Below are 27,391 nucleotides of genomic sequence, written 5' to 3'. Positions count from 1 at the left end.
TAAAGGGCTGGAGAATAAAAGCACCCGAGAAATGCCTGCCAATGCTAAACTAAATCAAAGTTGGTCTATTTAAACAGCACTTCTGGCCAGGCAAGTAAAAGTAAAGGTAAAGGTTCCACTCACACATAGGTGCTAGTTGTTCCAGACTCTAGGGGGTGGTGCTCATCTCAGTTTCAAAGCCGAAGAGCCAGCGCTGTCCGAAGACATCTCTGTGGTTATGTGGCTGGCATGACTAAACACAGAAGGCACATGGAACGCTGTTCCCTTCCCACCAAAGGTGGTCCCTATTTTTCTACTTGCATTTTTTATGTGCTTTTGAACTGCTAGGTTGGCAGAAGCTAGGACAAGTAACAGGAGCTCACTCTGTTACGTGGTGTTGGGGATTTGAACTGTCGAACTGCTGACCTTTCTGATTGACAAGCTCAGTATCTTAGCCACTGAGCCACCATGCCTCCAACCAAAAAAGTCAAGATGATACATTATTCTTCTCAATGAGGCAGCTCTTAGTGCAGACACACACACACACACACAAATCTGCTTTCATCCCTCTAAGCCAGGGCTGTCAACCTTGCAGCCTGAGGGTCGGATGCTTCATGCGCTGGCCATGCCTATGCCCGATTTAGTGAAGGGAAAGAAGTTGTGATGCGAGTTTGACACCCCTGCTCTAAGTAATTCCAGTGATGGAAGATAGCAAGAGAGCAAGTGTGAATCCAGTCTGTGCAGCCTACCCATTATGGTAGTATGTTATGACGGCCATAAATCAGATCGGACACATGACCAAACTGATTTTACAATCTTAACCACTGACCTGTGGTGACTAAGCCAATGCAACAATTATAAAATGAATGCTGTGGTGGTTTAGTGCATCCATTGTTTGCTATGCTGCAGTTTCCCCCCAAATCAGAAGTAACTTCTGCTTTTCAGCAAACTCTCATAAAATGCAGACATCCTCATCCTCATCCAGACAACTGACTGTAAGATGCTGCCAATGGCCATAATTGCAGCTGTGTTGCCAAGCACCCAACTTGTGATCACAAAGACAAATTCCTCGTGTGTCCAATCACACTTGGCCAATAAAGAATTCTATCCTATTATATTCTATTTGCATGTGGGGTCACAACTTTGAAACTGGACTGTAACTCCATTGTTCCACGTAAAAGTTGTAACTTGGAAGAGTTGTGAAATGATCAGTTACAAGTTGAGGATGACCTGCAATCAGTTTGCCATGAGGCGAGTGTACTCTTCACTTAGAGCTGAGGTCAAACCACACAGCTGCGAGATTGTACAATAGAACATAGCTGATATATCATGCCTTTTATTATCCGAGGCTACTGAAGCCCACTCTCACTTATGATTCTTCTATATTTTACCCTAGCAATGCAACCGTAAGAGCTAAAAACCTTAAAGAATGTTTATTTGTGCATTCCATATATCCTGAAGTCATGGCATTTGGGCACATTATTATGGCCCTGTTGGATAGAACTTCATAGCACATCATACAAGTCTGATAAACATTTCTATTGCCTGGTTAGAGGTCCTGAAGGCTTGTTGGGGGGGGGCTAGGTGGATTTTCCTCAGGAGCAGGATGAAGATAAATTGGGGTTGGTTGGCTATGTGCCATCACATCACTGTTAACTTTGACAATCACATAATTAATTCAATTCAATTCAGAACAGAGTTGGAAAGGACATTAGAAATTTTCTAGCCCAACCTCCTGCTCAAGCAGGAGACCCTACACCATTTCAGACAAGTGGCTGTCCAGTCTTTTTAAAAACCTCCAGTGATGAAGCACCCACAACCTCGGAAGGCAAACTGTCCCACTGTTAATTGTTCTCACTGTTAGAAGATTTCTTCTTAATTCCACATTGCTTCTATCCTTAATTGGTTTCCATCCATTGTTTCTTGTCCTGCCTTCTGTCCTTTGGAAAATAAATTGACCCCCTCCTCTTTGTGGCAGCCCCTCAAATACTGCAATACTGCTATCATGTCGTCCCTGGTCCTTCTCTTCTCTAGACTATCCATACCCTGGTTCTGCAACCATTCTTCACATGTTTTAGTCTTGAGGCCTTTAATCATCTTAGTTGCTTGTCTCTGCACTTCTTGCAATCTCAACATCTTTTTTATAATGTAGGGACAAAAACTAGATGCAGTATTCCAGTGTGGTCTTACTAAAGCTTTATAAAGTGATACTAATACTTCATATGATGTTGATTCTATGCCTGTATTTACACAACCAAGGATTGCATTAGCTTTTTTGGCTGCTGTCCCACACTGCTGGCTCCTGTTTAAGGGATCGTCCACTAGGACTCCAAGGTCCCTCTCACAGTCACCACTACTGAGGAAGGAACCATGTATACTGTACCTGTGCATTTTGTTTTTCTTGCCTAAATGTAAAACCTTACTTTTTTCACGCTTGAATTTCATTTTGTTAGATAGTGCCCAATGTTTAAGTCTGTCAAGATCCTTCTGTATCTTAAGCCTATCTTCCAGAGTATTGGACATTCCTGCCAGTTTACTGCAAATTTTACTGCAAATTTGATGACTTCCCCATCTATTCCCTCATCTAAGACATTAGGTTTTCTGCAGAACAAATGGACACTAACTGGATCTTTTGGGTATGGGGCGGGGGTGAAATCCAGCAGGTTCTGAAGAACCGGTAGCAGAAATTTTGAGTAGTTCAGAGAACCTGCAAATGCTACCTCTGGCTGGCCCCAGAGTGGAGTGGGAATGAAGATTTTGCAGTATCCTTCCCCTGGAGTGGGGAGGGAATGGAGATTTTACAGTATCCTTCCCCTGGAGTGGGGAGGGAATGGAGACTTTGCAGTAATCTTCCCTTGCCATGGCTACCACAGAATTGGTAGTTTAAAAAATTAAATTTCACCACTGATATGGGGTTTATATTGGGCTCTTATTAGACACTCAATGATCCTCTTTCCGATATGAAGATAATCCTCTCAAATTCAATACAAGCTCTCTAGTGCAATTGAGGGGATCAGGCTGCACAACCCCTTTCCACAGAAAGAGAGGAAAGAAATGGAGGAAAATAGGGAGGGCTCCCTACCAGAATTGGGGCAGAACCAATCTCAGCTGGAATGGAAGACTTTACAGAAGAGGTCCAGAGTAGGCCTGGGTCCACCTTGCCAACTTGCCTGGAGTTCTGGGAAAGGCAAGTGACTTAACTAAGCGGTTGAACTGGGAAAGGGATTTCAGAGTTCGCTTCAGCAAGGCAAGATTTCTTCTGGACTCCCTTAAATCTCCCTGGCTTAACAATCAAGAGTGCTGCCAGACAATCCAGCCTAGGAAGACCAAATGTTGGATGTTTAGGTCTTGTGGGTTTGCAAGCATTTGTTTGCCGACAGCTGCCGTACCTGGCTACAATCTACACAAAGGAGAGCTGCTTGCAAATTACAGGAGGGTCACGGTGACCTGGAAACCACATAAACCCAGCTCAGCAGCTGTAGCCCCAGTCTTTGTGGACCAGAAGACCCACAGCCGATGCTTCTGCTTCTAAAAAGTGAAGGGCAGAGTCTTCCCTTACCCACCAGTTCAAACCCCTCGCCTGCCATGTTCCAAATGGTGTGCACCTCCCCAGCAATTTGGGTGCATTTATCAGTTAATTCCAGGCAATTATAGGAATGCTCAGCTTCTCTCTCAAATATCTGATGAAAGAGGAGACATCCTGCCCTACAGACTGTCCGTCTCTAAAGCGCTTGTAGGCTAATGGCAGAGCGACACTTGGAAAGAGCACTGGGGAGGGCAGCCAGAGCAGAGTGGGGGACGCGCAGGCAAGAAAAGGAGAGACAATCTGCCTGCTCTCGAAACGCTTGTAGTCTGAGGCTTCCTTTCAACAGAATTTGTGGAAGTGCTGCGTTCACATGCACAGTGGAAGAGACCATGGGGAGGATGCAGAGCTGTGTGATGATCCCTCTGGAGCAGTGTTTCTCAACCTTGGCAACTTGAAGATGTCTGGACTTCAACTCCCAGAATTCCCCAGCCAGCATTCGCTGGCTGGGGAATTCTGGGAGTTGGAGTCCAGACATCTTCAAGTTGCCAAGGTTGAGAAACACTGCTCTGGAGTATAAGATGCTGAAAATGGCAGATTGCCGAGTGATGTGATAGCAGCATTCCAATATCTAAGGGGCTGCCAGAGAGAAGAAGGGACCAACCTACTTCCAAATCACAGGACAAGGGCAGGACAAGAAACAGTGGATGAAAACCAATCAAGAAGCAATCCAACCTAGTACAAAGAAGAAATTTCTTGATAGTGAGAACAATTCATTAGTAAAATGGGTTGCCTTCAGAAGCTGTAGGTGCTCCGCCCCTGGAGGTTTTTAGAATAGAATAGAGTAACAGAGTTGGAAGGGACCTTAGGGGTCTTCAAGTCCAACCCCCTGCCCCCCCCCTTTAGGAGTTGTCAATCTTCTACATTCCTTCTTTATTAAACAAGAAGCAGTCAATGGGAAAGATTGGAAAGAAGGAATCAAAATAAGGCAAATTTTCATTTAATTATCTTGAATTGGTTTGAATTTAATTTTTCAAGGGTGTTGGATAACAGTGGTTCCCAAACTTGGCAACTTTAAGACTTGTGGACTTCAACTCCCAGGATTCTCCAGCCAGCTCTGCTTAAAGTTGCCAAGTTTGGGAACCACTGGATTAACATGTGGGAAAGGTATCATTTTATACCCAGAGGTCCTTGATAAGAATACCAATTTTAGTTCTTGGGGGAAGAGAGCGCTTCTTCTTGAGACCTGCTGGAGAATATCCAGGCACCTAATTCTTGCACAGAACATTACTGTCCTCTGATGAAAATCTAGCAGCTGATAAATCATGCCAGGCACCCTGTTTTGCTTTTTAATGGATGAAGATCAGTATATTTCCTGTGTTGTATGTCTTCGAGAATCTATATCTATGCAAGGGAAGAATGCCGTTATATAGGATTATCAATAGACTATGAGAAATCATGTGCAGTGTATTTATTATCATATGTGATGGTAGTGCCAAAAAGCCAAAATATACTGGCAGAATATCCAAAAGTGGTTGATAGAGATAATCGAAGATGAAATAGTATTCACACCAGAACTTTTTCTTTTGAGAATTATAAACAATAAATACAACAAGGGGGTTATCTTTTTAACTATACACATTGTCATGGCAGCAAGAATGATCTTTGCCCAAAATTTGAAAAACAGGGAAATTCCACAAGAAGAGGAAATAATTAGGAAAATTCTGACCTGTGCTGAAATGGATAAATTGATGTGGGAATTGAAGAATGAAGATGAATCAGAATATTATAAGATCTGGGATAAATTTTATCAATGGTTGGAATATATAAGGGAAAGCTCAAAACAGGCATGTGGCAAGATTCATAGAAGGGAGACTAGAATTATGTATGAAATGATGAATGCGAGAATGTACAAGATAAACACAAACCAACGGCTGGAATAGGTTACTTTTTTTCTTTTTTGTAAATACGGTATGGATCAAATGTTTTTAAAAAAACAGTGGGCTACAATGTATAACTGAATATCTTAGCATGTATGGCATAGGTTCCCCCAGGATGGTTTACACTGTGTCCAATGTTTTAATTTATGTTTAATAAAAAACTTTTTAATTAAAAAAGAAAAGAAAATATGTGCAGTATTTAAGTGTGTGTGTGTGGGCTTAGACTTCTGGTGAGGAACGATGAGCTAGCATGTCTCCGAATGAACAGCGATGATATCATAATGGTGCCTGGAGAACCATAGAATAGGCTGGTCGCACGGAAAATCAATGGATAAGGAGAGGACGGGAGATTGACTGCTTAAGCTCCGGATGGTGGTTTCTCATGAGTTTGAGTCAGTGGTGGGTTCCGGATCCCATCGTAACTCATACGCTGTGATGGGGCCGGGCGACTGCCATATGTACATGTGCTGCATGCTCCAGCTGCTCAGTGGAGCGTCGCGCAGGCGCCGTACGCTCCGTCCGTGTGCACAAATAGCCCAGTTGGGTCAAATACAAGCAAGGATGGCAGGCAGCGGGTGGACCTCCGGAGCACCGTATCAGAATGGTTACCTGGTGCTTCCAGCAGGCACCGGGGGGCGTAACCCACCACTGGTTTGAATACTGGAAGATGAAGGGAAGTCATTATGCTCTCAACAGTTGCAGAGCCTTTTAAAGGACACCGAATCCCTCACATTCTAACCACTTTTGGAAATTACCTACTTTACTATCCTGGCTTTTAAGAGTTCTTCAAAATGACACATTTGCAAAGCTACTTGGTGAGTTGGCCTTCATTAACTAAAGGCTTAAGAATGTAAAGAATTTGAAATAAATGGCAAAAGCTTAACAAGACTTCAATCCAACAAGTTAAGGGACCAGATGAATTTGAATTATCAGGGCCTTTAGTATAAGATTTTGGAAATAATTATACAAACAGCACCTTTGTAGGAACAAAACTGTTTAGTTTACCTTAGTCATAATAGAAATTCAAGATTTGATTATTTCAGAAATTGGACACTAGTAAAGACTAAAGATTCAACACATAAAAGATGAAAGATAAAGAAGGAGACAGGTTTATCTTTTGTCTTTGGTCAGCCCTGAGTCAAAATGACAGAAAGCGGCATGACATTAGAAATACTCCAGGAGACATTTGAAGAATGGGGACAGAAAATAATAGCTACAATGTCAGCAGTGACATTTTAAAGCTTTTAAGTGAGCTTTAAAATAAATAAACAGAAAACAACAATGCTTGTTAAGAATATGACCTCTCAGTTCTATGAAATTTGAGAAAAAAAGACAGGTGGAGAAAAAGGTGAAATGCCTGTTGGTTACACAGACAAATACAAATTCTACACTGTTTCAAAATAACTTTGTGCCTCTGTAATAGAAAAAAAGGCCTATTAAAATGGAACAAATTACATTTATCTGTATTGGGTAAAATCTCTGTAATTAAGATAAATGTTTTACCAAAGATGCTGTCTCAAAGGTGCTTTTTCAAAGATGCAACTGGACTTTCTTGTTTCTCTTTGAAGACGTTCTTATCCAAAAAATTTCTTCAGCTCTGACTGGATTGTGGGGAATGGAAGGATTTATAGTCCTTGCAGACAGCTGGTCATTTCCATTCTTTTAGAGGGTTGTAGAGGCCACTTGGAGGTTTGCCTGTGTCCTCAGCATCACCTGAGGGGTGCAAATGGGAGTGGAGCCTTCTTGGAACTGTTGAAAGGATTGTATTGTAGATTGGAGATGGATGATGTCATATCCCCCCCCCCCGTTGAGAGAGGGCTGTTCAATTTTGACATAGACGGCCTCTTTGACCCCTCTTTCAAACCAGTGGTCCTCTGTCCCAAAAGTGGACTTTGCTGGTTTCAAAAGAGTGTCCCATGTCTTTTTAATGCAGATGGACTGCTGAACCTTCTCCTGATGGCTTTGTTCTCCTATTTTCTGCCTTGCATTTATGATGTGGTTGTTTTGTTTCCAATGTACAGATCTGCACATGTCTTACTGTATTGTACTGCATGTACAACATTGCTCAGTTTGTGTCTGGGTGTTTTATCCTTGGGGTGAACCAGCTTCTGCCTTAATGTATACTTGGGTTTGAAGTGTGTACATGTGTTGTCTTGACTGAAGATCCTCCTAAGCTTTTCAGATATTCCTGCAGTGTATTCCTGCTTCATTTATTGTTCTCTTCTTTGTCTCTTAGGGAGGAGCTCTGCTGGTAGGCAGGCCTTCAGCTCAGGGCTGTATGGAAATACATCAAGGAAGCCTGCAGAACATGTGGCTATCACAAGTGGGCCTTCATCAAATCCCCCAAAAGAGACCCCAGCAGGAGCTCCTCCGTAACAGACAAAGAAGAGAACTATAAACAAAGCAATTTATTTATTTGTTTGTTTGTTTTGTCAAGCGTGTATAAGATAACAGATATAAGTACATACAAGATTATGAATAGATGAAATGGATACGAATAAATGGGGTGGTTAGGAGAGGGACGGTAAGCACATTGGTGTACCTATGCACGCCCGTTACAGACCTCTTAGGAATGGGGTGAGGTCAACAGTAGACAGTCTAAGGTTAAGGTTTGGGGGGTTTGGGGAAGAAACCACAGAGTCAGGTAGTGCATTCCAGGCATTGACCACTCTGTTGCTGAAGTCGTAATTTCTGCAATCGAGTTTGGAGTATTTTACCTTGAGTTTGTATCTATTGTGTGTATTATTGTGATTGAAACTGAAGTAGTCATTGACAGGTAGGACATTGTAGCAGATAATTTTATGTACTACACTTAGATCAGACTGAAGGTGGCATAGTTCTAAGTTGTCTAAGCCCCAAATTTCAAGACTGGTGGCCTAAGGGATTCTGTTGTGAATGTTGTCATTTCACATGTTGCAGAAGCTTGTCCACCCAAAGGATAAAACACCAAGTCATAAACTGAGCAGCCTGGTGTAGCCAGTACAGTGCCGTGGGACCTCCACAGAAAAAGGAAAAGTTGTTTGGATTCTCCTGTACCTAGTCATGAGCCTATGACCACAATGGCGAACCTATGCCACGTATGCCACAGGTGGCACACAGAGCCCTCTCTGTGCAGACATGAGCCATCACCCCAGCTTAGCTCCACCATGCATCTCCGTGCACCTCCTGCCGGCCAGCTGGTTTTTGGGGCTCTGCTGAGACATGGCACAGGGCTGGAGCGCACATGTGGGGGTCACACATACATGCATAGGGGTGGCATGCAGGGGCTGTGTGCACATGCACGGGGTGGGGCATGTGGGGAAGCCCTGCACAGCATTATGGATGCTCCCTCATGCTGTCGTGCGCACTCATGTGCTTTCGGCACATGACAACAAAAAGGTTAGCTATCACTGGCCTATGAGAACCACTGAGGTGTGCCGAGAAAGAGGGCCTATGAAAGGAAGTGGCAAAAGAAAGGAGAAGGGGGGCAGAGACAGAGCTCTGAGCAAGCGGAGCTTTCAAGGCAACATGGCTTCTAAGAAAAAGGAAAGACAAAAAGAAGGGAAAATATTGTTTCTTTCTCCAAGGAAGATTTTAGGAGCCATGTCCCAAGGGTGATCCAGAGAACTTCTAATGATCTTCTCTACAAAGGCCTATGAGAAAGGACAAGGTCACTTTATCTTGGCAAGTGCGTACATGGGTTTCTAAAGTTGGATCAATGAAGGATCCACAGCAGTGGTGAAATTCAACATTTTTTTTACTATTGGTGGGTGTGGTAGGGGAAGGATGCTGCAAAATCTCCATTCCCTCCCCACTCCAGGGGAAGGATACTGCAAAATCTCCATTCCCACCCAACTCCAGGGGAAGGATACTGCAAAATCCCCATTTCCATCACACTCCAGGGGAAGGATACTGCAAAATCTCCATTCCCACCCAACTCCAGGGGAAGGATACTGCAAAATCGCCATTCCCTCCCCATTCCAGGAGAAGGATACTGCAAAATATCCATTCCCTCCTCACTCCAGGGGAAGGATACTGCAAAATCTCCATTCCCTCCCCACTCCAGGGGAAGGATATTGCGAAATCTTCATTCCCATCCCAGTTTGGGGCCAGCCAGTTGTGGTATTTGCCAGTTCTCCAAACTACTCAAAATTTCCACTACCAGTTCTCCAGAACCTGTTAGAACCTGCTGAATTTCTCCCCTGATCCACAGCCAAGAGAAAAGGAATTATACCTACACACTTCCTTTCCTCTTAGCTTTGGGCTCCAAGTCAACCTAAACAAGCCTCAGAGGTACTTCCAAACACCCACCACCCTTTTTTATCCTCATCTAGCTGACCACCTTCTCTGGCACCTCAAAGGGGAAAGTACTGGACTGGGGAGGGCTTCTTTGTGGACAAATGCCCTTATTTAATATGTGACACAATTTGTAGAACAACTAGTTCAAACTTCAAAGGGAACAATAAATCTCTCTGCTCCTAGCCAAATGTAACATGGTTAATGAGTTAAATGATTAACCTCTTTTAAAAGCATCTTTTACAAGCCCTTTCAAAAAAGGAAAAGGCAGCTTGATTGGTCTTCATTATAGAAGATATTCTGGCCAAGAAAAACTCAGAAATAAAGTAGGAGATATAGGAAGCATAGGCAGGGTCAGTCATACAGGACTCAGATGCTTATATGCAAACATTCAAAGGGACTTTAACTACCCTGATATCAACTGGGAGACAGACTCTGCATCAAGTGGGAGATTGAACATGTCCCTGACCAACCTACCTGACAACTTTGTCACCCAAAAGGCATAGGAGAGAATTAGAGGGAAAGCTATAGTGGACCTAATTCTTACTAACAGAGAAGACACAACAGAGGGGGTTAAAGCTGCTGGAACTTTGGGGGAGAGTATCCAAGTCATACTGAAATTCAGTGTAATGCAAACACAAACCATACACTATAATCAAACCAGTGTCTTAGATTTTAAAAAAGCATAGGAAGGATTAAAGGTTCCCCTTGCACATATGAGCTGGTCGTTCCTGACTCTAGGGGGCGGTGCTTATCTCCATTTCATAACCAAAGAGCCAGCGCTGTCTGAAGACATCCCCGTGATCAGCATGACTAAACGCCAAAGGCGCACGGAATGCTGTTACCTTCCCACCAAAGGTGGTCCCTATTTTTCTAGTTACATTTTTAATGTGCTTTCAAACTGCTAGGTTGGCAGAAGCTGGGACAAGTAATGGGAGCTCAGCTCACTCTGTTACGTGGTGCTGGGATTTGAACTGCCAATCTTTGTGATCGACAAGCTTAGCATCTTAGCTACTGAGCCACCGCATCCCTTATATGAAGTATTGCAAAGATATAAATCTTAAAGGGAAAAACAAGAAGCTTGGGAAGCTCTAAAAATATGATTATAAAGGCCAGGCAAGTTCAATACCACTGGGGAAAAAACAACACCCCAGCATGGCTGCATAAAAATCTCCTGATAAACTGAAAGAAAAAAAAAAGATAAATACAAAAAATGGGGAGAGGGACATATAAATAAGGCATAAATAATAGAAAAAAGTTTTTTCAACATATAAAAAACAAGAAAAAAATTAAAGGGAATAATTGGTCCTCCCGAAGCCAACACAGGTTTGTCAGAAACAGAACATGCTAAACAAATCTTATTTCATTCTTTGACAAAGTGACTAAATTAGTGGACCAGAGAAATACATACTTGGGTTTTAGTAAAGCATTTGACAAAGTAGACCATAAACTATTGCTTGGTAAGTTAAAAATAATGTGGGATAGACATTATCACCACCAGATGGGTTTGTAACTGACAAATGTCAGTTTTAAAATGATCATGCCGCAATCTACTTTCTTTGCAAAAAGAGACTTTTAATTGAACCATAACATAAGATAAAACTAATGAAGCAATTAAAACATTTACAATGAACAAGACCCCAGAACCCAATGGTATTTTTTGCAGAATATTACATGACTCATTAAGAAATCCTGACTTGAAATCTTGAATTCAAGTAATGAATGAGATTCAACTAGGTGAAGAACTTCATTTCTTCACCTCGTTGAAGAGGCCTTCGTTTCCTTAATTTATAAAGGGAGAGATTCCCTAACTCCTAATTCATAACTCTATTTGATCATGCTGATCAACTGGAAAGGGGATTCCTTAATTTGACATGTTGAATAGGTTGCATTTACTAAGTGAAGATTGTGCTCTGGGCAAGTGAATAAACCTACACACATAGACAGACACACAAACAGACACACACACACAGACACACCTGTCTGGCTCAGCATTAATGTTCTGGAATAATCCATCCTTGATTTTGGGCTATTTTTGGAAGATCAGTGGATCTAGGTTTGCCAGTTTTCCAGAAGAGGGTCAGAAAAGTGTACTAGAACAGTCCAGCCCAGATGGTGGTGCAGAGAAAGTGTGAGCTGAGAATATGTTCGCATTGCAAACTGATAAAGTTCTCTGCTGCTTCATCCTAGCCTGTCAGCCACCCCACTAACCTATGGACTATTTTTTGAGAGATGCTTGACAAAAACCTGGCAGAGCGGCTAGATCAGACTCTTCACCGATGTAATCCAGCAGTTTGTTCTCACAGCGCACAAAAAAGGCTGTAAGGAAGCCCACCAATCTCCCTGCTATTCCATTCACAGATGGTCTCATTTCATCAAGGCTAATTGATCCCGGTGATTTCCATAAATCAGTCAAACCCATTTTTCAAGCCAGCTAAGCTGGGAGCCGGTACAACATTTCATAATAGTGAATTTGAAAGTTTAATTATGCATTGTGTTAGAAAAAAAAAAGGTCCTTGGCTGTCCTGATCCTCCCAGGATTCAATTTCACTGAACGGCCCTCTAGGTCTCGTCTTTTGGGAAAGAGAAAAATAGCTTCTAGGTGCCCATTTAATCCACATCATGTCAATTCTGTATATTTCAATCATGTCTCCTTTCATTCGCCTCCTTTCGGGAGATGCTGCTTCAACCCTTTCCTCATCTTAGCTGTCCTCCCCTGAACTTTCTCTAGTTCTATTATCTATTTCTTTGAGGAGCAGCTACTAGAACTGCACATAATATTCCAGACCTGGTCATACCATTGATTCATATAAGAACATTATGATATTGCCATCTCTGTTTTCAGTGCCATTTCTTATTACTCCTAACATGTTGTTGGCTTTTTTTTAAACAGTAGATGCTGACTGTGTTAGCCCCTCCATTGATCTGTTGATCATTGCTCCAAGGTCTTTTTCCTCCATTAGTCATTGTTAATTGACCCTGTTAATTTAGAATAGAACAGAACAGAACAGAACAGAATAAAATGAATTAGAAGGAACCTTGGAGGTCTTCTAGTGCAACCCCCTGCTTAGGCAGGAAACCCTACACCACTTCAGACAAATGGTTGTCCAATCTCTTCTTTAAAACTTCCAGTGTTGGAGCTTTCACGGCTTCTGGAGGCAAGTTGTTCCACTGATTAATTGTCCTCACTATCAGGAAATTTCTCCTCACTTCTAAGTTGCTTCTCTCCTTGATTAGTTCCCACCCATTGCTTCTTGTTCTACCCTCAGATGCTTTGGAGAATAGCTTGACTCCCTCTTCTTTGTGGCAACCCCTGAGATATTGGAACACTGCTATCATGTCACCCCTAGATCTTTTTTTCATTAAACTAGACATACCCAGTTCCTGCAACTGTTCTTCATATGTTTTAGCTTTCAGTCCTCTAATCATCTGTGTTGCTCTTCTCTGCACTCTTTCTAGAGTCTCCACCTATTACAACATTTGTATGAGCACTTAGGCTTTTGGGTACCAATGTGCATCACTTTACCCTTGCTGACACTGAATGGCACCTGCCATGTCAATATCCCTAATGCTTTACTGTTCCAGATCATTCATAAATGTATTAAAAAGCCCCTATCATAGGACAGAGTCCCAGGATTCCTATTATTTAGCCAGGTCTCTTATCTGCAAAAAGATCTGCTTTTATTCCATGGCTGTTCTGCTTATTGATATGTCTTTGATGAGGAACTTTATCAACTGCTTTTTGAAATCTAAGAAGATGCTATCTACTGGCTTGTCCTCATCCACATGTTTATTATCACCAGGGATGGGCTTCAAAAATTTTAACAAGGGATTCTCTGCCCAGTTGCTGGATGGCTATGGCCATGGCCATGGTGGGCATGGCCTAGTTGTCCTCCTGCACAAAGGCAGGGGGGCATTTTTGCTCTCCCCAGGCTCAGGAAGCTTAACTCAAGCCTCTGGGAGGGCAAAAACGGCCTCCCCACACTCTGGAGGTCCTCTGGAGGCTAGAAACAAACTTCTGGTAGGCCCATTTTTCACCCTCCCCAAGCCTCAATACATGCCCTGCACTTATCTGCATCCAAAATGGGCCGCATGGGGATTCCTGGGGTGGGCGGGGCCAGCCAGGAGTGGGATTTGGGGGTTCTTCAAGCTGCACAGAATCTTAGCTAGCGGTTCTCCCGAACCTCTGCAAACCCCCAACAGCCCACCTCTGATTATCACCCTCAAACAACTAATAGATCAGAGGTCTTCAAACTTGGCAACTTTAAGACTTGTGGACTTCAATTTCTAGAATTCTGGGAGTTGAGGTCCATGTCTTAAAGTTGCCAAGTTTGGGGACCCCTGTAATAGATGAATGAGATAGACCTTTCCTACATGAAAGAAAAATCTCCATTCCCTCCCATCTCCAAGGGAAGGATACTGTAAAATCCCGATTTCTTCCTGATCAGCCTGAACTCAGGAAGCAGAGAATAGATGGAGTGGGGCGAGCCAGAGGTGATATATATTGGTTTTCTGAACTGGTCAGGATCTGCTGAATACCACCTCTTGTTCATGTGAAACTTAAAATACTCATGAGATTAAGTTGATAGTCCACAATAAATTATGGTGTGTGTGTGTGTGTGTGTGTGTGTGTGTGTGTGTGTGTGTGTGTGTGTGTCAGCACTGGGTCCAGGGGTCCCTCACAACAAAAATTTTCTCTATAACTTACTGTCTAATTAGTCTTTCTTATCCACTTACATTTTTTGTATGGGTTTAGAGACAGACAACTATTTTTAGACAATCATTTGTCTGGGATGGAGGAGATCTTCTGACTTGGGCAGGTAGTTGGACCAGAATACCTCCAAGATCAGAATATTGTAGGTATAAAAGATTTTAGAAAGAGTCACATAGTCATACTCCACAGTATCAAGGATACAGCTGTTGAGGTGGTTAATAGTATTAAGTACTGTATCTGGGGCTGCAGATAACTAGTAATCTGACTTGGTCTCTCCACATGTCATCCTTAGTGAAGCATGCAAACCAGCATCTGCATTTCCTGCGTCGGATGAGGAGAGCACATCTTTCTCCTTCTGTCCTGGCCACTTTTTACAGCAGCACAATTGAGAGCGTTTAACACATTGCATCACTGTTTGATTTGGTGACAGCAGAGCCTTGGATAGAAGGTCAATATAGAGAGTGGCAAGGACAGTGGAGAAGATTATAGGAAGCTCGCTTCCCATTATTCAGGATATTGCTTATAAGCACTCAGTGCTTAGAGCTTGAAGCATTGTTAGAGACCCTACATGCCCACCCCACTGTATGTTTCTGTTGCTCTCCTCTGAGGGGGGGAGGTTTCGAAGCATTTCTAGCAGGACTATCAGATTTTGTAACAACTTTATTCCTTTATCCGTCTGGTAAACTTGTAAGATTCATTTTTCTCGCCATGTACGTGTATACATCTGAACTAGACTGTATTGTTTCTCGGTGTCATATATGTGGGTATATGCTTATTTATTTATTTATTTAGTCATGTTTATGTAGTGTAGATTGGAGGTGGTGACCCTTTGAGAGCTGCATGCAATGAACTTTCATTTTAATGTATGCCAATTAGTGTACATTCAAAGTGACAATAAAGATTCTAATCTAAATCTAATCCAATCTTGATCTGACCCCAACCAAAGCAACCAAGGGGTATCAGATAGCTTGGAGAAAAGGGCGACCAAGATAAACAGGGGCTTGAACAGAGGATATAGCAATTGAGACTGTTTATCTTAGAAAAAAAGCTTACTAGGAGATACTATTAAAATACAAAGATAGACAGGTATGCAAGCTATATTCTTAATTCTTATTTTGCCCACACATTACCTTTCCTAATTGCACGTTTTTGCTTAAAGGCAATCTTTTTTTTTCTCCTGATTTCTCAAGGTAATATCTCATCCAGCTACTTTTTGTCCCTTGGCTAGGGCATATGGACACCTCCCTTTGTGATAGGCTCAGGTTCATTTGAGTTTGATGGGATGGGATTGCTTCCTGCATAAAGACACAGAAGATCCATTTCACTGACTTGTGTGATAAAAGTTGTGAATTTCTCAAGGGCTCGTCAGTGAATAGCCCTAATCTAATACACACACCTGGCATAAACTTTGATCTTTTCTCCTGTGATTTCAGAGAGGAGTTTCAGCTTCATTAATTCTGGAACACCCAAAGAGCAGAGCATATAATTTTGGTGAACCCACCAGTGGCAAAAGGGGGGCAGAACTTACCTCCAAGGGTCATCCCTGCTTCGTAGCATTTCCTCAGGCGACAGGAGGGACAGTTTTTTCTTCGGAATTTATCAATGGTGCAGTCATTTCGGCTGGCACAGAGATACTTTTGTTTACCTTTAAAAAGATACAGTAAAATTTGTCAAAGATCAGAACAGTTTTGGGGGTGTGTGTGACTTTGTTGCAATTAAAAACACAAATACATGAATGCATCAATAAATCATATCAGACTTAAGGGGTTTTAATCAAGGGAAGCAAAAATGATGGGAGTGATGAATGAGGTGCCTACCCACCATTTCTGTATGTTTATTTATTTTTATTTTATTTATTTTGTCAAGCATGTATGACAGATATAAGTATAAACATCATCATGAATACAGGAAATGGATACGAATAAGTGAGGAGCATGTATGACAGATATAAGTATAAACATCATCATGAATACAGGAAATGGATACGAATAAGTGAGGACAGTAGGATAGGGATGGTAGGCACATTGGTGCGCTTATGCCTGCCCCTGACAGACCTCTTAGGAATGGGGTGAGGTCAGCAGTAGACAGTCTAAGGATAAAGTTTTGGGGATTTGGGGAAGAAACCACAGAGTCAGGTAGTGCATTCCAGGTATTGACCACTCTGTTGCTGAAGTTGTATTTTCTGCAATCGAGTTTGGAGCAGTTCACCTTGAGTTTGTATCTATTGTGTGCTTGTGTTTTATTGCTGTTGAAGCTGAAGTATTCATTGACAAGTAGGGCATTGTAGCAGGTAATTTTACGTACTACACTTAGGTCAGACCAAAGGCGGCGTAATTCTAAATTGTCTAAGCCCAAAATTTCAAGCCTGGTGGCATAAGGGATTCTGTTGCGAGTAGAGAAGTGGAGGACTCTTCTCGTGAAATATCTCTGGACTCATTCAATTGTATTAATGTCCAACATGCAGTGCGGGTTCCAGACAGATGAGCTGTATTCAAAGATTGGTCTAGCAAATGTTTTGTATGCTCTGGTTAGTTGTACAGTGTTATTAGAGAAGAAGCTACACAGGATTAGGTTAACAACTCTTAATGCCTTTTTGGCAATGCTGTTACAGTGGGCTCTGGCACTTAGATCTTTAGAGATGATTACTCCAAGGTCCTTGACAGAGTGAGGGTCATCCATGAGGTTGTGTCTGCCCACCTTATATTTTGGTTTTCTGATTTTTTTTTGCCAATGTATAAGACAGAACATTTGTTGGTTGAGATTTGGAGCTGCCAATTGTTTGACCATTCTGACACCTATGTAGGGCAGTAGCATTGACAGAGGTGTTGACTAGTTTTACATCATCAGCAAAGAGAACACAGTTGCTTATGATATGATCGCAAAGGTCATTTATGTAAAATATAAAAAGTGTCGGTCATAATACACTGCACCTGAACACTGGAGAACGTGCTCCTACTTAATGTCTCTACCCCAAAGATCCCTCGGGCAGAGGCACATCAGAAGCAGGCCGAATTCCAGCTGCTGAGCAAAGGCTGGAAACCAGATGTTTGGGCTGCCACACTCTAGCTTCTGTTGGGAGAACGTGAGTCATTGCTAGGCCTCAAGGAAGAGGCTCAGCAGGCCTCACCAACTCTGTACCCAGCAGACGACAAATCCAACAAGCGATAGAAGGGCTCAAGATATCCTTACAATGAATCTCGGATAGGAAAAATCAAAATTTAGAATTGCCCTTATTTGGGGGAAGTGTTCTGACCTAGGCTTCCTGAGACAGTAAAAAGCATATGCTTTGTGCCAAAAGCCCTCTTTTTATTTCAATGGCTGTGAATTATGTTCATTCACAGCCCATAGTGAGTCGCAAATAGTTTGTAAAGGGTCCAACAGAAATCTGCCAAAAGTCTTTTGGGATAAGACTGATAAGCACCACTTTTATCTCTCTTGAAATGTGCCAAAGATCTAATTGCACATTAGTTTGGCAAGGCCACATGGACCACAGAGTCAAAACGGAGCTTCAGAATTTAAACCGACCAGACTTGCTTCCTGCAAAGGCTCATGTGTCTTTGCTCCTCTTTTATGTCTTATGGGAGGGGCCAATCATCTCCAAGCCTTACTCCTGAGTTGTCCCTTTTGTCTTAACTGTTCTTGCCTTCTGGCAGCTCTGTGCATGCACGCACTGGAACAGGCTTTCCCTGTTCTTCCGCCTCGCTGATGTCTGACTCTGGAGGCTCTGGAGGCCTCCCAGATGGCCCTGACCCCCTCTCTGCATCCGACGCAGAGCCCTCATCAGAGCCTTCCGCAGACTCTAGGACTGGGCCATCTTCCTCCCCAACCTCCTCACTGTCCGACTCTGTTGCCAGCTCCACAGGCTGCCGGCTAACCACAACAGGAAGACTAAATAGAATATTAACTTCCACCTTCCTGAGAACAGTATGGCCAATTTTGGTGATATTATCCATCTGGCTGGATTGGGGATACAGACTATTCATAAACATCCAGGTGGCACGGAAGCCAGTGCTCAGCATGAGCACAAACATTACCAGCTTTGGTTACTTTAGCATGCCTTGTCCCAGAGGCAGCCCAAAAATGGTGGTCTTGAATTTTGGACATTTCCCACGATTCCCACCACTCTTTCAGTAGGATCCCGGTGTTTCTTTCTCCTTTAATCTTCAGCTTAACATGCCAGCTGGAAAGAGATCCTTGGGCTAGGCTGGCCTGGGCAGTACAGTTCTCTGAATTGACAGATGATCCCACCCCCTCTCCTACTCTGACATGAAGGATACAATCACAAGGATGCATTCAGTTCTGGTATTAGTGCACTTTCACAACTTCAGAAGAGCACAGCTCTGAAACTGCCTTACATCAGCATAGTCATATTCCTAATCTGCCTCTTGCAAAATTCAAGGCAGCCTTGGGGTGTAAAAAGAATATAGTACGAAAATGGCAGATTTTTAAAAAAAAACATTATTTTAAGTTATGGAGGACTAGAGAAGAAAGTAGGTGCAGAGAAACGTGGACCAAGATAGAATGCTAAATGGAAGCAAGGCAAAAACAGCATTCCTATACGGGTGGAAGTTCAAACAGGATAGGAGGAGGGCAAAGGAGCCAATTGAGGGAGCAAGAGAGAAAAGAAGTAAGTATATATTGGCTTGGAAGTATTTGGAGATCATCTAGTCAAGAGATGGTTAACCTTTTTGTTGTTGGGTGCCAAAAACAAACTTTCGGTAGGCTTTCCTGGAGCCTGGGGAAGGTGAAAACGGCCTCCCTCGGCCCCCCAGAAGCTAGAAACAGATTGTTTCTGAATTTCCAGTAGACTGTTGGGCCCGTTTTTTATCCTCCCTAAGGCCTGGAGGCTTTCTGGAAGCCTGGGGAGGGTGAAAACAGCCTCACCCAGTCCTCTGGAAGGCTGAAAATCAGCTGGCTGGCGTGTGCATGCACGCTGGAGCTGACAGTTCTCGTGCCGGCAGATATGGCTCTGCGTGCCACCTGTGGCATGCGTGCCATAGGCTCGCCATCACAGATCAACTCTAACCATCTATTTGATGTAAGAGATAATGGATTCTCAAGCATTCTCAACCAAGTGCAGCCATTCAGGCTATCTCCACAATAAGCGATGGCTGGGTTTTATCACTGACTGGTTGCATTGTCAAAGGAATTTGCAGCCAAAAGCTGCGTTTCTGTGATTTCTGCTCAGAGGTGATATTCCTGCTCCTCACGACCTGGGCAACAGCCCTTGAAATAGTTGTGGCAGGGTTTTTCAATCTTTTCTTCTCCAGGTTAAACATACTTTGCCTTTTCTCGACCACTGCCCTGCTTATCCTCTGGTGAGGCACAATGCTTGAGAACCCTTTCCAGATTGATCCTCTGCCTTCAACCAATGTTTTTAGGCTTGTTTGCAAAATGGCAATGGACCAGTTGCAGCACGTGTTACCAGCTCATCGATAAGTGTATCTTGGCAAACCTTTTGCACTTAACTAAATTAAAGACACCCTAGGTTGCGGCATTTGACAACAGTCTATTAAATAGGAACTCTCTAAATCGGTCCCTTAGAACTATTGTTAGAATTCCAGTTGGGCCAAAAATGCAACTCCATTCCAGTCCTCTTCTGTCCCCGTTCTAAGTGATTTCCGAGTGAGACTCATGGGGGCAATTATCTCTTTATGGCTTCCAAGACTTTAGACAGCTGCAGCCTGCTTGGTTTGCAGTTTTATTTGGAGCTTTTCTGGACTTTTGAATCATTGCTAACTGCTCTGGCTACCTACGGCCATCTGACAGGAGAGCCATCAGTTTTAAATAAAAATGAAAGGGGAGGCATGCTCTTTCTTGTTTATATGCTGATTACTTATCTTGGGTCTTCTGTGTTCTTATTATTACTTTTAGGTAAAGGTTCCCCTCGGAGATATGTGCTAGTCATTCCCGATTCTAGGGGGCGGTGCTCATCTCCATTTCAAAGCTGAAGATCCAGTGCTGTCCAAAGACGTCTCCGTGGTCATGTAGTCGGCATGACTTAACACCGAAGGCACACAGAATGCTGTTACCTTCCCACCAAAGATGCTATTTTTCTATTTGCATTTTTTACGAGCTTTCAAACTGCTAGAAGCTGTGACTGGTAACGGGAGCTCACTCCATTACGCGGTTCTAGGGATTCGAACCGCCGAACTGCCAAACTTTCTGATCGACAAGCTCAGCGTCTTAGCCACTGAACCACAGTGTCCTTATTATTACTTTTACATAATGGCAAAAACTGATTTTGCAGCACATTGGTGGTGCTCTTTCTCTTTTGTAACAATTCTCGCATTGCTCTGTTCTTCTGCTGCAGACAAACTATAGAATCTTATGGCAGCTCAAGGTTTATGGTGCAAACAGGATGAGAAACAGCTGACAATCAGTCACATCAAAATCTCTCCAGAGGGGGTCCCCCCTATGTTTCTAACTTACTATCATTTATTTATCTTGCATGGTAAACAAAATAAAATCCAAATTATAGAACATTTCAAAATAATTTCTCAGTGTCAGTTAAAATATTTATTTAGCCTTCCAAAATAGACCTTCTAAAAGTCCACCAAAGACTCTGGTCCTCTCCAATCAGCTGAGATAAGCACTTTCCAAAGCTCAGTAAGAAGTAAAAAGAAGTTTAAAAAAAAGAGAAGTTCTTGAGAAATTAAATATGCTTGTTACTCAGCTACCTCCCTCAAGGAGATCTGTATAATACCAAGTTACTTTTGGAGAACAACCAATGGCCTTTGTCGCCAAAGCTTTATGCTGAAATTAATGTGTGGCTTTTTAAGATGCCAAATGATGCTTCATTAGACAAATGGGCAGAGAAAAAGAAAGGATCTCATTTGTTCCTGGACACATGGCCTCTAAAAAGCCCTCTGCTCCGTGCTCCATCCCTGGAGACTTTTGAGAAGATTGGACAGCCATTTGTCCAGAATGGCACAGGGGCTCCTGGCTCAAGCAGAGCGTTGGCCTAGAACAGTGATGTGCCCAAACTGGAACGTGCATGCATGTTTGCACACCAGGGCACCAGAAAGCTGAAGACTAGCTGGCTGGTGTGTGCATTCCTGTTTTGGGGCTGTTGTCAGGCTGTTTTGGGGCTGTTTTCAGGATGGTTTGGGGCTGTTTTCAGGCCATTTTTGAGTCATTTCTGGGCCATTTTTCAGCCTGAAAATGGCCCAAAAACCTGGCACAAAAATGGCACAAAAAGCACTCTGTTTTTTAACCCAGAAGAGCAGCTGGCAATGGCATGCATGCCCACTGCGAGGGCTCTGTGTTCCACCTCTGGCACATGTTCCATAAGTTTGCCACCATGGGTCTCCAAGGTCTCCAAGATTCCTTCCAAACTCTGTCATTATGTATTCTATTCTGGCTGCTTCTTTGTCTCCCTTTCCTTGGATGGCAAGTCTTAGCTGCTTTGAGAGTTGTGCACCCTTCAAGCAATGCAGCTTGTACCTCTTGGTACCCCTACTCTTCCTCTTGGAGAGTAACACAGTTGCCTGGGGAAAAAAAGTGAAAGAGGTGAGACTGGTCAAAGGTTCTCTGCCAAGGAAAAGTTCCTGGGCAAAAGAGGAGGGGGGGAGGGCTGCTGGAGACAAAGGGAGCAATCAGGAATGCCTAAGCAGGCAAGAAATTTGGTCACGGACAAAAAAAAAGAACAAGCAGTGTGCATATTCTTATCTCCATCTGTAACTAACAAAGATACCACAAGATAATTTAATAATTGGGCAAGAAGGATTTTTAAAAAACTGTCCCAGTTCAAAGGCTGAACTCATGCAGAAATGTTGCATTAAAGAAAAGAGAGGAGGAGAAGGGTTGGGTTTCATCAGGAGCTACTTGGAGGAAACATGAAGGTGCCCAGGAGGAAACAGCATGAAAAGCCCTCCAACCTCAGGAGACAGGGGGAACAAAGTTTGTGAAAATCATCAGGGAGAAACAAGAACGAGGAGAGAGCTGGTGGGAAGAAGACAAAATCAGGGATAACGTGGAAGGTGGAATCAGAGGGTTTGGGAGAAAAAAGTGGGGGACTTGTCAGTATGACTCATTCTTTCTGAGCTTAAAACTCTCCCAAAGAAAGGCCCCATGCCCATTTGCACCACTCAGGTGATGCTGAGGACACAGGCAAACCTCCAAGTGGCCTCAACGATCCTCAAAAAGGATGCAAATGACCAGCTCTCTGCAAGGAGTATAAATCCTTCCATTCCCCACAATCCAACCAGAGCTGAAGAAGCTTTTTGGATGGGAAGCGAAATGTTTTCAAAGAAAATCCAGAAAGTCCAGTTGCCTCTTGAAACAGCACCTTTGGGACAACCATGACCTGGACTACTGACAATCTCCATCGACACTCCCCGAGAAAGGAAAGAGACTGTAAAGAAGATGGGAAAGGAGAGAAGTAGGAAGGAAATAAATGAGAGGAAAGGAAGTAAGATTGGGAAAAGTCTAGGAAAAAAGTTAGGGGTTCAAGAGGCTGAAGAGTATCGGAAACCAACTGGGGCAAAATGCAGCAGCATTTATATCAGCTTCTGGTAGAGCCCATGTTATAGCTCTTTACTACAAGTTATATTGAGTACCAGTGTTTTTCCAGGCCCAATTCAAATAGCTGGTGTTGACCTTAAAAGCTCTCCTAAGCTAAGGCTGCATTACTATTACTATTTGTCTTCTCATCGTTCTTATCACTCATCTCCTCCCACTTATACCTGCAGGACTGTAACGTTGTTGCATGTATACTTACAATTTATATGGATATTGATTGTTTCCTGATTGCTTATTTGTATCCTGTGACTATCATTAAGTGTTGTACCTTAGGATTCTTGACCAACATATCTTGTCTTTTTTATGTACACTGAGAGCTCATGCACCAAAGACAAATTCCTTGTGTGTCCAATCACATTTGGCCAAGAAAGAATTCTATTCTATTCTCAAAATTCTATTCCACGGCATGGGACAGAAGTGTCTGATGAATCGCCCTCCCCTAATTTCATGGCTGCCCATCCGACCAAATCTGACAGAATGTGTCCAATCACATTTGGCCAAGAAAGCAATAGCAATAGCAGTAGACTTATATACCGCTTCATAGGCCTTTCAGGCCTCTCTAAGCGGTTTACAGAGAGTCAGCATATTGCCCCCAACAATCTGGGTCCTCATTTTACCCACCTCGGAAGGATGGAAGGCTGAGTCAACCCTGAGCCGGTGAGATTTGAACCGCTGACCTGCTGATCTAGCAGTAGCCTGCAGTGCTGCATTTAACCACTGCGCCACCTTGGCTCTGAATTCTATTCTATTCTCAAAATTCTATTCCACGGCATGGGACAGAAGTGTCTGATGAATCGCCCTCCCCTAATTTCATGGCTGCCCATCTGACCAAATCTGACAGACCAAATCGTCTAAGGAGCTCCATTGGGTGAGTCCTGGGTGGAAGGCCATTTCCGCTGTGATTCTACACTGTGGAATCTCTTCCCTACTAGACTGAGGATGGCCTCATGGCTTCTAAGCATTGAAGGTCCCTCAAGGCACGGTTATGCTAGCAGGCCTGGGAACCCAGAGAGCAGTCAACTGATACTGTGGCTCCTGTAACTATCAAGATCTTTCTGCCTAATATTCCTGTTTAACCTCTTTTAGTTTTCAATGTTTTCAATATTTGTTAATGATAATAAATGTGAAATTTATTTAGTTTTCTTGTATTGTCCCCAGAGCCTCTTGCTCATGAGATGGGAGGCTCTATAAATTAGATGGATAAATAAAATGGGGCAAGAGAGCAAATAATTAAGTGAAGGAAAAAGAGAGAGGCCAGTAGCAGAAATGAGGGGGACATACATAATAACAGTGCAAGAAGCAAAGTGGAAGTTTTCATTTGCAATCATCATTTTGAGAGGCAAGACTGGTGAGATATGACTTATCTGATTACCTTTCTTAATCAAAATTGCACCACACAGCCTTTTAATTAAGCTAGCAATTATTATTTTCAAGTAGTCCACAACATATTAGCACACTAACTCTGGTGGCATGAGAAACAACATTACCACCAAACTCCCATCAACCAGATTGGCCCAGAGGAACTTCTGTTTGGCAACTTGCTCTTTTCAAGCTGGCTGGATCAGTTGCATCACAGGTATGGTAACCAATAAAAACTAATCTACGATCTCTTTGCTGAAATCTACTTCGTTATCTATACCCCCAACATTCTCACATAAAGTTTCATCAAACAGAAAGTATTAGCAAACGGACCTTGCAGTTGAATGCTGAATGCCTGGGGACAATATGTACACAACCTGGCATCTTTGTTAGCAACAACATGGAGGCTATTTTATTGTGTGATTTCCCAATCTGGCCAACTGGGAGGCCTGGACTTCCCCGTGGTCTTTCATCCAAGGACTATGAGGCTCAAGATAACTTGATTTCTTAGGCCAGGCACCTACCGACTGAGAAGCCCAAAAAACGAGATTGTTTTCACGTCACATCCAAATTTTACTGTGGCATGCTTGAATCCAAATGTACTTCGCCTCTTTAGCTCTTTCCTTCACTTTCTGTTTGATAATGGACAAGTTTTCCTGAATTAACCCCATCACAAATCAGTGTTTTGAAGCTTTCTCCAAGAATTTCTGGGAAAAGCTCCACGTTTTTTTCCCCAAAGCTCCTGTCCCCTCCCAGGAATCTTCCTTGCCAGTTAATCCTGTTAAACTCCTTTTGTGCACAGAAGGAATCGGCTTCAGAATGAGATGGTTGCAGAAAGCAGACAAAATTAGAAAAGATTCTTTAATTGAACAATTAAAATGATCTGACCAAGATATGGCACAAACGTGCATCTTGGTTTTATTGTGTTTTTTTTGTGGTCACCACTTTTAAAGTCCCAGGCAAGAATAATTCCCATGACAAGAGGATTCATATCTTCTCCCCCTCCCCCTCTCCACTTCAATAAATTGTGCTGATAGGCAGAAACTATGGAGACTGGATCCAAAAATATTTGGGTATATTGAAGCTTAAAATAATTCACACACACACAGACAAAATTTAATAAATGTAATTCCATCATTTAATTGGTTCAACTCTTTCAACCTCTCCAATAAGGCACACATTAAAAAGCACCTCTTTGACGAACCAACTCAAGAGAAAGGCCTACGCCAGGGGTGTCCAAACTTGGGAACTTTGAGACTTGTGGACTTCAACTCCCAGAATTCCCCAGCCAGCATGGGAGTTGAAGTCCACAAGTCTTAAAGTTCCCAAGTTTGGACACCCCTGGCCTACGCCTTCATGGGCTGCATAGGACTTGCTTTTCATTTGCTATCGTGAACAAATATCCATTTCCTGCAAAAGCTGGGATGGCTGGTGGCCCCCCAAGCCACAGGGTGGCCTCTCCTTGAACAGCCCACTGCTTACCGCAGGAGCCAGAGTCCAATCCCAGGGCCTCATGTATCAAGCTACAATGGGAACAATCCCTCTGCTTTCCAAGTTCATGTGCCGGCTTTCCAGGAGAAGTCATTGCAAAGAGGTGCAAGCAGCTGTCTCCTAGGCAACAATTGAGTCCAGAGTAAGAAACTCCCCCCAATCCTCCAGGCATTACACACCTGTGCTCTTTGTTTGACATGATGGACCCTCCTTAGCAAAATCACATCAACAACCTGTAATGAAGGCCTTGAATGAAAGTCATTAGACTCTCTTTTTTTCTCACAATAATGCTCTCCCTCACTCAGGATGCCTGGCATGATGTTGGGGCACAGGCTGAAAAACAACCACATTGAAAAAAAGATATAAAACAACCCCACAGCCTTGCAATTTATCTTATTAGTACTTGTGATAACACCCAAGACCCTTTGCATCTCAAGTGCCCTAAGGTGAAATTTTGCCAAGATCTTTTAACACAATCAGCTCTCAGTAGCACTTCCTCTTATCCATCATCCCCAAAGTCCCACCATTCCCATTGCCAGTTGAAAAGCTGTTTTTCTGGATAAGAGTGTAGAGGAAAAAAGCAGAAGTCCCAGTCATGTGAAAACTTTGAACTTCCTCACTGGAGTAGGAATGCACGAACAGGCTTAACAGACTCAAGAGTTTGGTATTATGTTACAGCTGCCCCATTGGTGTTCTGCAGAGATGTTGGACTAGTAACCAGTGGTGAAATTCACATTTTTTCACCACCAGTTCTGTGGGCGTGGCAGGAGAAGGATGCTGCAAAATCTCCATTCCCTCCCCACTCCAGGGGAAGGATGCTGTAAAATCTCCATTGCCTCCCCACTCCAGGGGAAGGATACTGTAAAATATCCATTCTCTCCCCACTCCAGGGGAAGGAAACCTCAAAATCTCCATTCTCTTCCTACTTCAGGGGAAGGATACTGTAAAATCTCAATTCCCTCCCCACTCCAGGGGAAGGATACTGTAAAATCTCAATTCCCTCCCCACTCCAGGGGCGCCCCTGTATACTCCTTAAAGCCTCTTCAACAATTACTGCAGTAGATAAGCAGATTAGGTGGGATCGATCCACACATTATGTGGCAAAACACAGCAACCCAATATTTGTCAACTGACTCTCTTTTCAGTCAAAACATTTCAGCTGATCCTGAGAACATGTCTCCTGTTTTTTACTTTTCCATCCTTCCTACAATCCTACAATCTCAGCCCGCCTCAATTCAAACTTCCTATTGCTTTGTTTTAAAATTTTGTTACCACATCAACACTTTCTATTCAGGCTGTCAAACTTCAATAATTGCACTACAGATACTAGTTATCCTCCCCCCACATCTATACATTTATCATCAGTAAATATCTACTAGCTTCTTAACTACAAGAATCTCTCTCCGCTTGGATTATTGGTTATAGCAGAGGTCTTCAAACTTGGCAACTTAAGACTTGTGGACTTCAAGTCCAAAAATTATCCAGCCAGCATAGCAGAGCTGGCTGGAGAATTCTGGGAGTTGAAGTCCACAAGTCTTAAAGTTGCCAAGTTTGAAGACCTCCGGGTTATAGACTAGTTGGCTTCCA

The 27,391-nt window shown here is 43.0% G+C and overlaps 1 protein-coding gene across 1 annotated transcript in view; it reads right to left on the bottom strand.

Annotated features, from left to right (window-relative positions):
• The window catches only part of AR (androgen receptor), a 183,714-nt gene that overhangs the window by 54,243 nt on the left and 102,080 nt on the right, over positions 1-27,391 (bottom strand). The window contains exon 3 of the mRNA XM_087727754.1: positions 15,960-16,076. Coding sequence (XP_087583880.1) covers positions 15,960-16,076 — 117 coding nt within the window. The remainder of the gene's footprint in view (positions 1-15,959; positions 16,077-27,391) is intronic.

This window comes from Thamnophis sirtalis, unplaced genomic scaffold (assembly GCF_051295495.1).
Source record: "Thamnophis sirtalis isolate CommonGarterSnake01/CBP01778 unplaced genomic scaffold, rThaSir2_p1.2 scaffold_13, whole genome shotgun sequence".
NCBI classification, from domain to species: Eukaryota; Metazoa; Chordata; class Lepidosauria; order Squamata; family Natricidae; genus Thamnophis; species Thamnophis sirtalis.
This window is presented reverse-complemented; position numbering and strand designations above follow the sequence as displayed.